This window comes from Dendrobates tinctorius, unplaced genomic scaffold, assembly GCF_039654945.1.
Source record: "Dendrobates tinctorius isolate UK_male_01 unplaced genomic scaffold, ASM3965494v1 ptg000060l, whole genome shotgun sequence".
NCBI lineage: Eukaryota > Metazoa > Chordata > Amphibia > Anura > Dendrobatidae > Dendrobates > Dendrobates tinctorius.
In genome coordinates this window covers 43,760,966-43,772,500 of record NW_027361728.1, presented here as the reverse complement: position 1 = coordinate 43,772,500, position 11,535 = coordinate 43,760,966, and the positions used below count along the sequence as shown (strand labels likewise).

The window sequence follows — 11,535 nt, the reverse complement described above, 5'->3', positions numbered from 1 at the left end:
TCCTAAAGCCAAATTGGATATAATTCCACACCAAACATAAAAAAGAGGGTGGACAAAAGTATTGGCAATGTTCGAAAAATCATGTGATGCTTCTCTAATTTGTGTAATTAACAGCACCTGTAACTTACCTGTGGCACCTAACAGGTGTTGGCAATAACTAAATCACACTTGCAGCCAGTTGACATGGATTAAAGTTGACTCAACCTCTGTCCTGTGTCCTTGTGTGTACCACATTGAGCATGGAGAAAAGAAAGAAGACCAAAGAACTGTCTGAAGACTTGAGAAACCAAATTGTGAGGAAGCATGAGCAATCTCAAGGCTACAAGTCCATCTCCAAAGACCTGAATGTTCCTGTGTCTACCGTGCGCAGTGTCATCAAGAAGTTTAAAGCCCATGGCACTGTGGCTAACCTCCCTAGATGTGGACGGAAAAGAAAAATTGGCAAGAGATTTCAACGCAAGATTGTGCGGATGTTGGATAAAGAACCTCGACTAACATCCAAACAAATTCAAGCTGCCCTGCAGTCCAAAGGTACAACAGTGTCAACCCGTACTATCCGTCAGCATCTGAATGAAAAGGGACTGTATGGTAGGAGACCCAGGAAGACCCCACTTCTTACCCCGAGACATAAAAAAGCCAGGCTGGAATTTGCCAAAACTTACCTGAAAAAGCCTAAAACGTTTTGGAAGAATGTTCTCTGGTCAGATGAGACAAAAGTAGAGCTTTTTGGGCAAAGGCATCAACATACAGTTTACAGGAGAAAAAAAGAGGCATTCAAAGAAAAAAAACACGGTCCCTACAGTCAAACATGGTGGAGGTTCCCTGATGTTTTGGGGTTGCTTTGCTGCCTCTGGCACTGGACTGCTTGACCGTGTGCATGGCATTATGAAGTCTGAAGACTACCAACAAATTTTGCAGCATAATGTAGGGCCCAGTGTGAGAAAGCTGGGTCTCCCTCAGAGGTCATGGGTCTTCCAGCAGGACAATGACCCAAAACACACTTCAAAAAGCACTAGAAAATGGTTTGAGAGAAAGCACTGGAGACTTCTAAGGTGGCCAACAATGAGTCCAGACCTGAATCCCATAGAACACCTGTGGAGAGATCTAAAAATGGCAGTTTGGAGAAGGCACCCTTCAAATATCAGGGACCTGGAGCAGTTTGCCAAAGAAGAATGGTCTAAAATTCCAGCAGAGCATTGTAAGAAACTCATTGATGGTTACCGGAAGCGGTTGGTCGCAGTTATTTTGGCTAAAGGTTGTGCAACCAAGTATTAGGCTCAGGGTGCCAATACTTTTGTCTGGCTCATTTTTGGAGTTTTGTGTGAAATGATCAATGTTTTGTTTTTTGCTTCATTCTCTTTTGTGTTTTTTCATTTAAGACAAATTAAATGAAGATAATAATACCAAAAAATTTGTGATTGCAATCATTTTCAGGAAGAAACTGAGTATTATCTGACAAAATTGCAGGGGTGTCAATACTTTTGGCCTCAACTGTATATAGTGGGGTGTTGTCAGGAACACCGCACTGCACTTGCTCACTGAGCCAGTGCGCGTGTCGTGAGTACAAAAACAGTGCCCAAAGATACCTGTGGAGCGGGACAGCAGCGGTGACGATGCGTGCTTCAGACTATCAGGACCTGAAGCACGTGACTGCTGGGGGCGTGACCTAAGCTGCACAGAGCTAGGAGCTGCAGGGAAACTCCTAGAAAGGTAACTAGGCAAAAGTTAACCCTGTGAGAACAGGACATTAACCATGACAGGTGTATTTCACCAATCTGTCAGTGTTAGGTTGTAGACAGTATTTTTTGTATTTCTCGTCCAAGGATCACTTTACATTCCTCAGACTGGGCATCGGTTCTCCTGACCTGAGCATGACCGCTGCATGAAAATACATCACGCTGTCACTGTTGGGTCAGGAGAGGTGCTGGGCCTGTCTGTGCAGTGCAATGTGATCCTCGCTCGAGAAATACGGCTGTCTGTCTGCACACTTATACTGATAGGAGGCCTATAAAAACCCAACTTCTCAGGCTCTAATAGGCTTTTGAACATGGCAAACCCAGAGGGCATTGATAGACCTCTTGCTGCCATAGGAACCCATGGACACCTCAGTCGCGCCACAGAGGTTTGGCGGTTGGCTGAAAGACTATTTTCCCTTTGTGAAACTTCTTGAATTCTGCAGCCTCTATTGTCCATAGTCTCTGAGGAGTTAATCGGTCTGTCTCCTCTTTCATACTAGTGCCTGTAGTTGCATGCTAGTAGTTTACTGCCCTTTATTTTCTGTCATTATGTCTCAGTTACATTTATATGTGCACTTCCCTGGCTATAGGTCCTTGTACGTTATAGTACACACTACTTCCAATGCATCAAAAACTTCAGGGCCCTTTGCTGAGTCTTACATGTTGTCAATGAATAGTAGCAGTTGAGTGGTGATTATTGGGATCCAGTTGGGTTGAATTTGGTTTGGTGACTTTGGTTAAACATTTGCTGCTACATATACAATGTTAGATATACTGTAAAGGCATTTATATGATTCAAGGACTTTTTTTTTAGATTGGAAAGACATGGTTGTCACACTTGTCTATGTTGTCTCAGCCCTATTCTCCTAGCTCCGTACAGCCCCTTTTATTGGCGAGCAGAAGGTGCATAACATTTTTTTGTGGAGAGATGGATTATGGAATTTATGATCCAGTTACACCATTCTAGAAGATAGTTTAACTTTTTTCCATTTACCTTCAAGAAACATCCATAGCCTGCAATATAAAATACCGCAAAAAGTTAGAAGTCAGTGATTCCTAGGTACCTTGGATACCTGGCTCCTGAGATTGGCCAGGGCTGGGATACCGTGTTAAATACATGCTGTGTAATGCTTCATTGATTTGATTTGTGCTGATCTTTCATACACCGTAACCCCTCTTCTTTGTTCTTTGTAGATTTCTTTCAAGCATGCGTCTCTTCGGCTTTCTCTCACTCCTTGCTGTGCAGGCCACAGTGCTGAGCTTGAACGTCCATGATGACACCATCTCTGAGTTCTCCGTAAAGGTCTACCATGAACTTAGAGCCACAAAGGAAGATGAGAACATCTTGTTCTCCCCTCTGAGCATTGCTATTGCCGTAGGAATGGTGGAGTTGGGTGCGCGTGGAGCCAGTCTTAAAGAGATTCGACATGCACTTGGATACGACAAGCTGAAGAATGGTAGAGGCACAATGGCACATGTTTTATAATAATAATTGATGCATGAGATTTGAGACATTTTTAGTTTGGGATTTTGTCCATAGTTAAAGGGTTTTCCAGTCTTGGATACCCATGTCCCACGACTGCAGTTCTTGTTTTTGTTTTTTAAATCAATCTATTGTTTACTCACTCTCCCCGGGTCCAGCGCTTGAGTTTTCGCTGTTGCTTCTAGTGTCTATTATTTTCTGCAGCCTTAACATCTCGTTGACCACACTCCAGCTAGTAAGTTAGCTCAGTGGCTCTTCCTGAGCAGATGACATGAACCACTGAGCTCATTCATCAGTTGCGGTGCCGTCAGCACTGCAGACCATAACAGTCACTGGGGGCAGCGATGGAGACTCAGTGCCAAATCCGGGTGGGTGTGAGTAAGCCACAGTTTGCTTTTTCTTCAAGCCAAACTTCAGTCGGAGGATATGGGGTTTCTGAAATCGGAAAACCTTTTTTAAAATTTGAATGGTAAGATGACATTTGACTTGGACAGACACACATTAGAAATAGACTTTGCTTGAGTTGTAGAGCAAATGTGTTGTCATTGAGGCAATGAAATTTACTATAGATTACCAAAATCTCTTCATGTTAGTTTTGCAGGTAACCATGGTTCTATTTTGCTGGCTAAGCTTTGGCCTTCAGATAGATGGCTTCATGACTCTAGAAAATTTGAGCATACAGAGGAATTCATAGTCAACTTTGTGAGTGCAGGGTGCCCGGGTCCTGTGGCCACAAAACAAGACCCTCTACCACCGTGCTTGACAGTTCATATGACATGTTTGTGATGATGTGCTTTGTTTTGGTTTCTGTTCCAGAAGTCTTGTGGATTGTCCGGCTGCAACTTTAAAACTTAAGCTGTCTGCCATCTTTTTAGAAAGAAGTGGCTTTCTCCTTCAGTCTTTTTTTCCCATTTGTACCGTCATGAGCTTCAACTTTTAAGGCCGGGTTCACATTAGCATTGGCAGGTCTGCATAGGGCTGCCTATTTCTTCCCTTAAGCTCTGCCTACGCTCCACCTACTTCCGCATGCGTTCTGCGTCGTCCAGCGTACCTATCTTGTTGCGTTCCCATGTGGTTGGCGGGCACGTCAAAACAACACACGAGGACACATTCACATAAAACGCATGTCCCTGTGTACCCAATGTTAAAGATAGGTAGGCAGGACACGTGTGGAACTTAGCAGGGCTGTGGAGTCGGAGTCGTGGAGTCGGAGTTAGTTTTGGTTGGAGTCGGAGTTGGTAGAAATGTACCGACTCCGGCTTTAAAAAAAATGTATTAATATTTCATAATTGAACTTTCATATGAATTTTATAAATGTTACTCAAATATATATGTTCTATCAAACTATGAACAACAGTGATAAGCAGTTCTGCTGGAGATAGAGACATTTCTTACTTCTTGTGTGTCACTGTTCTCCACTGCCCTTATCTAATCTTATACTTGGTTAACCTCATGCTGCCCCAACCCCCCTACTTACAATGTATGAAACTGAAAGTGAAAATGTGTTGCAAATTCTTAGTAGTAAAGCTCCTCCTCTAGACTAGATCATACTAGGTGTGCGTCTTCCAAGCATCTCACAGCTGCCTGCTACTCAGAAGAGGAAGACTGTAAGAAGTATTATCCTTTCAACAAACTTTGCATCAGTTAACTGTGAGTACATGAGGAATAATAACAGTATTACTGACCACTATATCAGTTGTACGACCTGGCAATAATTTTGTACAATTGTTTTTAGGAAAAACAATTGTCATTTGGATTGTGAATGCAGAATTAAAAACCTGAGAATGTCAAAGAAGCATCACATTAAATCAGCTGTATTTGAACATTTCACCATCACTCAAGATAGAAAACATTATGTCTGTCAGTGTATGACAAATGATCCAGACGAAAACAAATGCTGTGAAGCCAAGATGAGTGCATATTCAGGCAAAGATAAAAATGCTCCTACCAGAGCTTCTAATCTAAAGAGACATTTACAGCGCTTTCATCCAGAAGTACTGAAAGCAGTGGATGAGAGAGACTGCATCCAAACCAATGAACCAGTGCCCAGCTCTTCCAGCCAAACAAAGGAGCAGAGAACTTTGCAGCCATCAGTTGCAAGATATTTTGTCAGTGACAAAGTTACTGTGACAATGACAGTAGATACATTTAAAAAACAGATCATAGAGCTTGTTGTAAAGGATAGTGTGCCTATTTCATTATTTTCACGACCAGCTTTTATGTGTCTGAATGGGGAAATGGCCCGCAAGCTTGGTGTTTCTCTGTAGAGAGAGAGTATTAGAAAATTAGTAATCGAAGAAGCTTTTAAACAAAAGGAAGAACTTAAAAAAACTCTCAAGGGACACTTTCTGTTTCTTAAAATGGATGCCTGCACACGTCACAGAGTGAACTATTTTGCCATCAATGTCCAATTTGTTTGTGACAAAAATGAAATAGTTACCAAGACATTGGCAGTAAAAGACACCAAAGCTCATCACACCAGTGAGTTTCTCCAGGTCTTGGTGGAAAAGGTTCTGCAAGACTATGAACTTAAAAAAGAGCAAGTTCTGTCGTAACTGACAATGCTTCAAATGTGATAAGTACTATTAAGCTAATGAATGAGAGTAATGATGGTGACCAGCAGCTAGAAGAACATACTGGGTCCACAGACACAGAAATGTTTGAAATAGAGGAACACAGTATTGTAACTGAGGAGCAAACTGAAGTTGCTTCAGATGAACAGCAACATGATAGTTTAGATGATCTTGTTGAAACTGTGTCAATATGTTCTTTCATTCATCACATGCGCTGTGTTGTGCATACGCTACAGCTGGCTATAAGAGACAGTCTGCAAGAAGGACATGCTGCTGCACTGATTGGCAAGGTAAGAAAATTGGCTACTGTTGCCAGAGCCCCTAAAGTTGACTCAATTTTGAAGAGACGTGCTGGAAAAGGGGCAATTATTGATCAAGCCACACGATGGGGCAGTACTTACTTAATGATTCAGCGCTTGGTTGAACTGAAAACCTTTCTTGTAGACATGGCTAACCCTCAACTGACGCTAAATGAAAGTCAGTGGAATCAGGTGACTGAGCTGGAAAAATTGCTAGAGCACCCATTTACAGTGACTAAAAAATTACAAGCAGAGGACTTAACTCCAGGTATTTTCTTAAAGGAGTGGAAGAACCTGATGTTTTGCCTGTCCCAAAGAGGAGGGTTAATTGCAAGTGGCATTGCTACATCAATGAAACGGAGAGAGGAGCTACTATTACAAAATAACATTCTTTTGGCAGCTGTTTATGTAGACCCAATGCATCGGATTCTTCTAGATGATCAACAGCTAAGTAAAGGAAAAGAAGCTCTGTTTGAAATAGCAGAATATTTGGATCACAAGGACCGTGCAAAGCGTTCCCGCATAGAAGAAGAGTCATCCCCATCAAGGAACACAGCCAGTACATTTCAGCAGAATTTTTCATGTGCACTAAAAGAAATTGAGAAATTTGACCGTTCATCAAAAATAACAGTGCAACAAGCGATTCCTCTGTATCCTGACATTGTCAGAGATGTTGCCCGAGTGGTTACTGCTTTGCCACCAACACAAGTTAGTGTAGAGAGGTTGTTCTCTGCTCTCAAAATAATTAGATCAGATTTGAGGGCATCCATGAAGGAGGATCTGACAGAGGCAATACTTTTTCTGAGGACAAATTTATAGATTTCTTCTTATTAACTGCATAAAAGTGTTTATTGCATATTTACTTACAGTTTAGAAAAGTTTATAAAAGTTATTTGCTATATTCTAATTGTATTCTAATAAATGTAGTTTTTGCTCTAAGTGGTCTGATTACTTATATGATGGTGAGAAACTGAATAAGCACGATGTTTAATATTTTACAACAGTAAATTTGTTGTTATGAATTGGCCATTTATGAAGGAGTCGGAGCCGGAGTCGGAGCCTGATAAAATCCAGGAGTCGGAGTCGCAACTGTGGCTTACCGACTCCACAGCCCTGTGTGGAAGTAGGCTTAGCTTAAGGGAAGAAGTACACAGACCAGCCAAATGCTAATGTGAACCCAGCCTAACATATTATGTGAGACCTTTAGTATCTGAGCTGTAGCTCTTGTTTTTTGGGGCATTGTATTGTCTGACCTTGGAGTGAATTTACTGGGACAAGATAAACCTGGGAAGATTGTGAGCTGCCTTGACTGTTTTTCACTTCTAAATCATTTTTATCACTGTATTTTGTTGAATTCCAAATTGTTTTAATTGCTTATGTTTTTCCTCATCGATACTGTGTTAACACGCTTCAGTGCTCCAGACCAACAAAATGCCAAACCGGAAAGGTTGTAATTAATTTTTACACACTACTTCTGTTTAATTTATCGTGTTTTATTCATATGAGGTTATACTTATCTCGTTTTAAGATCTTCTAAGAACCAGATGTCGTTAATTTTATTTTTTTTATAAAGTGTTTATGATGTACTAATACAGTTAGGTCCATATATATTTGGACAGAGACAACATTTTTCTAATTTTGGTTCTAGACATTACCACAATGAATTTTAAACAAAACAATTCAGATGCAGTTTACGTTCAGACTTTCAGCTTTCATTTGAGGGTATTCACATTAAAATTGGATGAAGGGTTTAGGAGTTTCAGCTCCTTAACATGTGCCACCCTGTTTTTAAAGGGCAAAAAGTAATTGGACATTTCACTCCAAGGCTATTTCATGGACAGGTGTGGGCAATCCCTTCGTTATGTCATTCTCAATTAAGCAGATAAAAGGCCTGGAGTTGATTTGAGATGTGGTGCTTGCATTTGGAAGGTTTTGCTGTGAAGGAAACAGGTTGTCAAAGGAGCACTCCATGCAGGTGAAACAATCCATCCTTAAGCTGCAAAAACAGAAAAACCCATCCGAGAAATTGCTACAACATTAGGTGTGGCAAAATCTACAGTTTGGCACATCCTGAGAAAGAAAGAAAGCACTGGTGAACTCATCAATGCAAAAAGACCAGGGCGTCCACGGAAGACAACACTGGTGGATGATCGCAGAATAATCTCCATGGTGAAGAGAAACAACAGCCAACCAAGTGAACAACACTCTCCAGGAGGTAGGCGTATAAATATCCAAATCTACCATAAAGAGAAGACTGCATGAAAGTAAATACAGAGGTTTCACTGCACGGTGCAAGCCACTCATAAGCATCAAGAATCAAAAGGCTAGACTGGACTTTGCTAAAAAACATCTAAAAAAGCCAGCACAGTTCTGGAAAAACATTCTTTGGACAGACGAAACCAAGATCAACCTCTACCAGAATGATGGAAAGAGAAAAGTATGGCGAAGGCGTGGTACAGCTCATGATCCAAAGCATACCACATCATCTGTAAAACGCGGCGGAGGCAGTGTGATGGCTTGGGCATGCATGGCTGCCAGTGGCACTGGGTCACTAGTGTTTATTGATGATGTGACACAGGACAGAAGCAGCCGAATGAATTCTGAGGTATTCAGAGCCATACTGTGTGCTCAGATCCAGCCAAATGCAGCCAAACTGATTGGTCATCGTTTCATACTACAGATAGACAATGACCCAAAACATAAAGCCAAAGCAACCCAGGAGTTTATTAAAGCAAAGAAGTGGAATATTCTTGAATGGCCAAGTCAGTCACCTGATCTCAACCCAATTGAGCATTCATTTCACTTGTTTAAGACTAAACTTCAAACAGGCCCACAAACAAACAGCAACCGAAAACCACCGCAGTGAAGGCCTGGCAGAGCATCAAAAAGGCCTTCATCCAATTTTAATGTGGATACCCTCAAATGAAAGCTGAAAGTCTGAACTTCAACTGCATCTGAATTGTTTTGTTTAAAATTCATTGTGGTAATGTCTAGAACCAAAATTAAAAAAAAATGTTGTCTCTGTCCAAATATATATGGACCTAACTGTATATAAAACCATGGAATTCAACTTTGCTTTTCTCACGAGTGTACATCACATATGCCCAAATTTGTCCATCATCGAACACTGTTTTATTATATTCTAAAAATTTGTTTTTTTTAAAGGCCTTATACAGAATTTGACAAACATGGCTGCTTCCTATCAGAAATGACACAACACTGTCCACACAGGTTATGTGTTGTATGGTAACTCGGTCTATTTATGTCAGTGAAGATTGTGTGACATACTGGATCCATAGACAGTACAACCCTTTTAATATACTGCTCAAAAAAAATAAGGGAACACATCCTAGTACATTGTGTTGTTTAAGTGTTCCCTTTATTTTTTTGAGCAGTATATATCTTTACGGTGGTTGGTCTATCTGATACAGATCTCTGGATTCTTTGCTTATGAGTTGATAATTGTTAGGCTGTGTGCACACGTCAGGAATTTCCGCGGATTTTATGCGTTTTTCGCCGCAAAAACGCATAAAATAAGCAACCCATTGAATTCAATGGTATTCCGCACATGCTGTGCTAATGCTGCGTATTTTTCTGTGGCAAAATCGCATCGCGGAAAAATATGCCCATTTTTTGTGCGGAATCGTGGGAATTCCGCACACATAGGAAAGCATTGTTCTGCTTACTTTCCGCATGTGGCTATGGGCCACCATGCGCAAAGGAAGTGGAACATTTGCGGATGGTACCCAGGGTCTGGGGGAGAGGAGATTCTCCTCCAGGCTCTGAGTACCATATCCCTGTAAAAAAAGAATTAAGATAAAAACTGGTGTTTTTCTCACCTTCTGGCGGCCTCCCCGCAGCCTTCCCAGGCCTCAGCGATGCTCCCGGCAACTCCTGTTCCCAGTGATGCCTTGCAACAATGATCTTTGATGAAGTTGCGGTCTCTCGATACCGTAGCGATACCACTGAGCCACCGTGCCGCCCACCACTTATCGCTCATTGCACACAATAATTGTGTGATGTAAATGGGGTGACCGACTAAACGTTCATACTTCACAAAACTGTACATGCCAGCAAAAAAAAAAAAAATTATTGTTGCTCTCATTGATTTTGGACATTGTTCGCTCGTTCAGTGTCTTTTTTTTATACCTACACTGCTAAGCATCTGACATTTAATACATACGTGAATACAGAGAACGATGTTTGATGTGATTTAAACAACTGTACATTGATTAGACAGATGTATATACCGTATTTTTCGGACTATAAGACGCACCAGACCATAAGACGCACCCCAAATTTTCAGAAGGCAAATAGGGAAAAATTAATGCATCTAATGAAAGTCCGTCTTACAGTCCGAATTCAGCTTACCGGGGAGTGGGGTCTCAGGGGGTGTCCGGTGGTCTGGCATTGATACGACTCCCATCCCAGACTGGTGCAGCAGTATTCAAAGGTGCTCGCTGGCGCCACCATATTGCAGCAGTAGATATGCTGGGGCTCCGGTTTTTGACAAAATGTCGACAGAGCCCCCGCACTGCTCTGCGCACCAATACTGCCTCATCAGTCCGAGATGGGAGTCGTGTCATCACCCTGAAGCATCAAAAAACCGAACACCCCCTCTTTCCAGCCCAGGGCCAGCAGAATCGCTCAAATCCTGCTGCCGCCACACTACTGGTAAGCAGATTCCAACTATAAAACGCGCCCCCATTTTCTCCCCAAATCTGGGGTGGGGGGAGTGCGTCTCATAGTCCAAAAAATACGGTACTTGTCTGTCATCGTGCACAGGTCGTTTATTCTGATCTTATCACATACACAATTATCTAGTGCGAATGAGCCTTTATACATGACTTTACAGGTTATTTGGAGAACTTTTCCACGTATAAAATATATAAGCTTTAGAAGACTATAGACCTCCAAAATGATTTTGCAGGACCGAGGCAGTAAAATCGCTTTCCTGCAGCTATGAAAGATGTCTAATAAAGCGGCTTGTTGGGTATAACTTAGTTGCGTCCCGTTATCTCTCCCGGTAAAGCAGCCTTGCTTGGTAGAAATGTATTATGATTTACTTTTCTGTTCCTTGGAAGCCATTCAATACGCGTTATCTGTATAGACTGCCACTGGGGTTTAATTTACCAATGTGGCTGTATCGTGTCGTTTTCTATTCGCTCATTTATGTTTCTTTTCTCCCAAGGTGAAGAATTTACTCTGTTAAAAGATCTTTCCAGCATGATGACAGCCCAGGAACAACATTATGTGCTCAGCATTGCAAACTCCCTATATTTACAGAATGGATTTCATATCAGTGACAAGTTCATCCAGTTAATGAAAAAATACTTCAAGGCAGAAGTAGAAAATGTAGACTTCAGTCAAGGTTCAGCTGTAGCCGATCACATCAATGCGTGGGTGGAAAATCACACTAATAGTATGTTATCTTCCTCTATTGA

At 41.6% G+C, this 11,535-nt stretch overlaps 1 protein-coding gene across 1 annotated transcript in view; it reads left to right on the top strand.

The window, feature by feature from the left end:
- SERPINI1 (serpin family I member 1) overlaps window positions 1–11,535 on the top strand; it is a 61,447-nt gene that overhangs the window by 21,396 nt on the left and 28,516 nt on the right. The window contains exons 2-3 of the mRNA XM_073578933.1: window positions 2,931–3,193; window positions 11,283–11,513. Coding sequence (XP_073435034.1) covers window positions 2,944–3,193; window positions 11,283–11,513 — 481 coding nt within the window. The 5' untranslated portion in view covers window positions 2,931–2,943. The remainder of the gene's footprint in view (window positions 1–2,930; window positions 3,194–11,282; window positions 11,514–11,535) is intronic.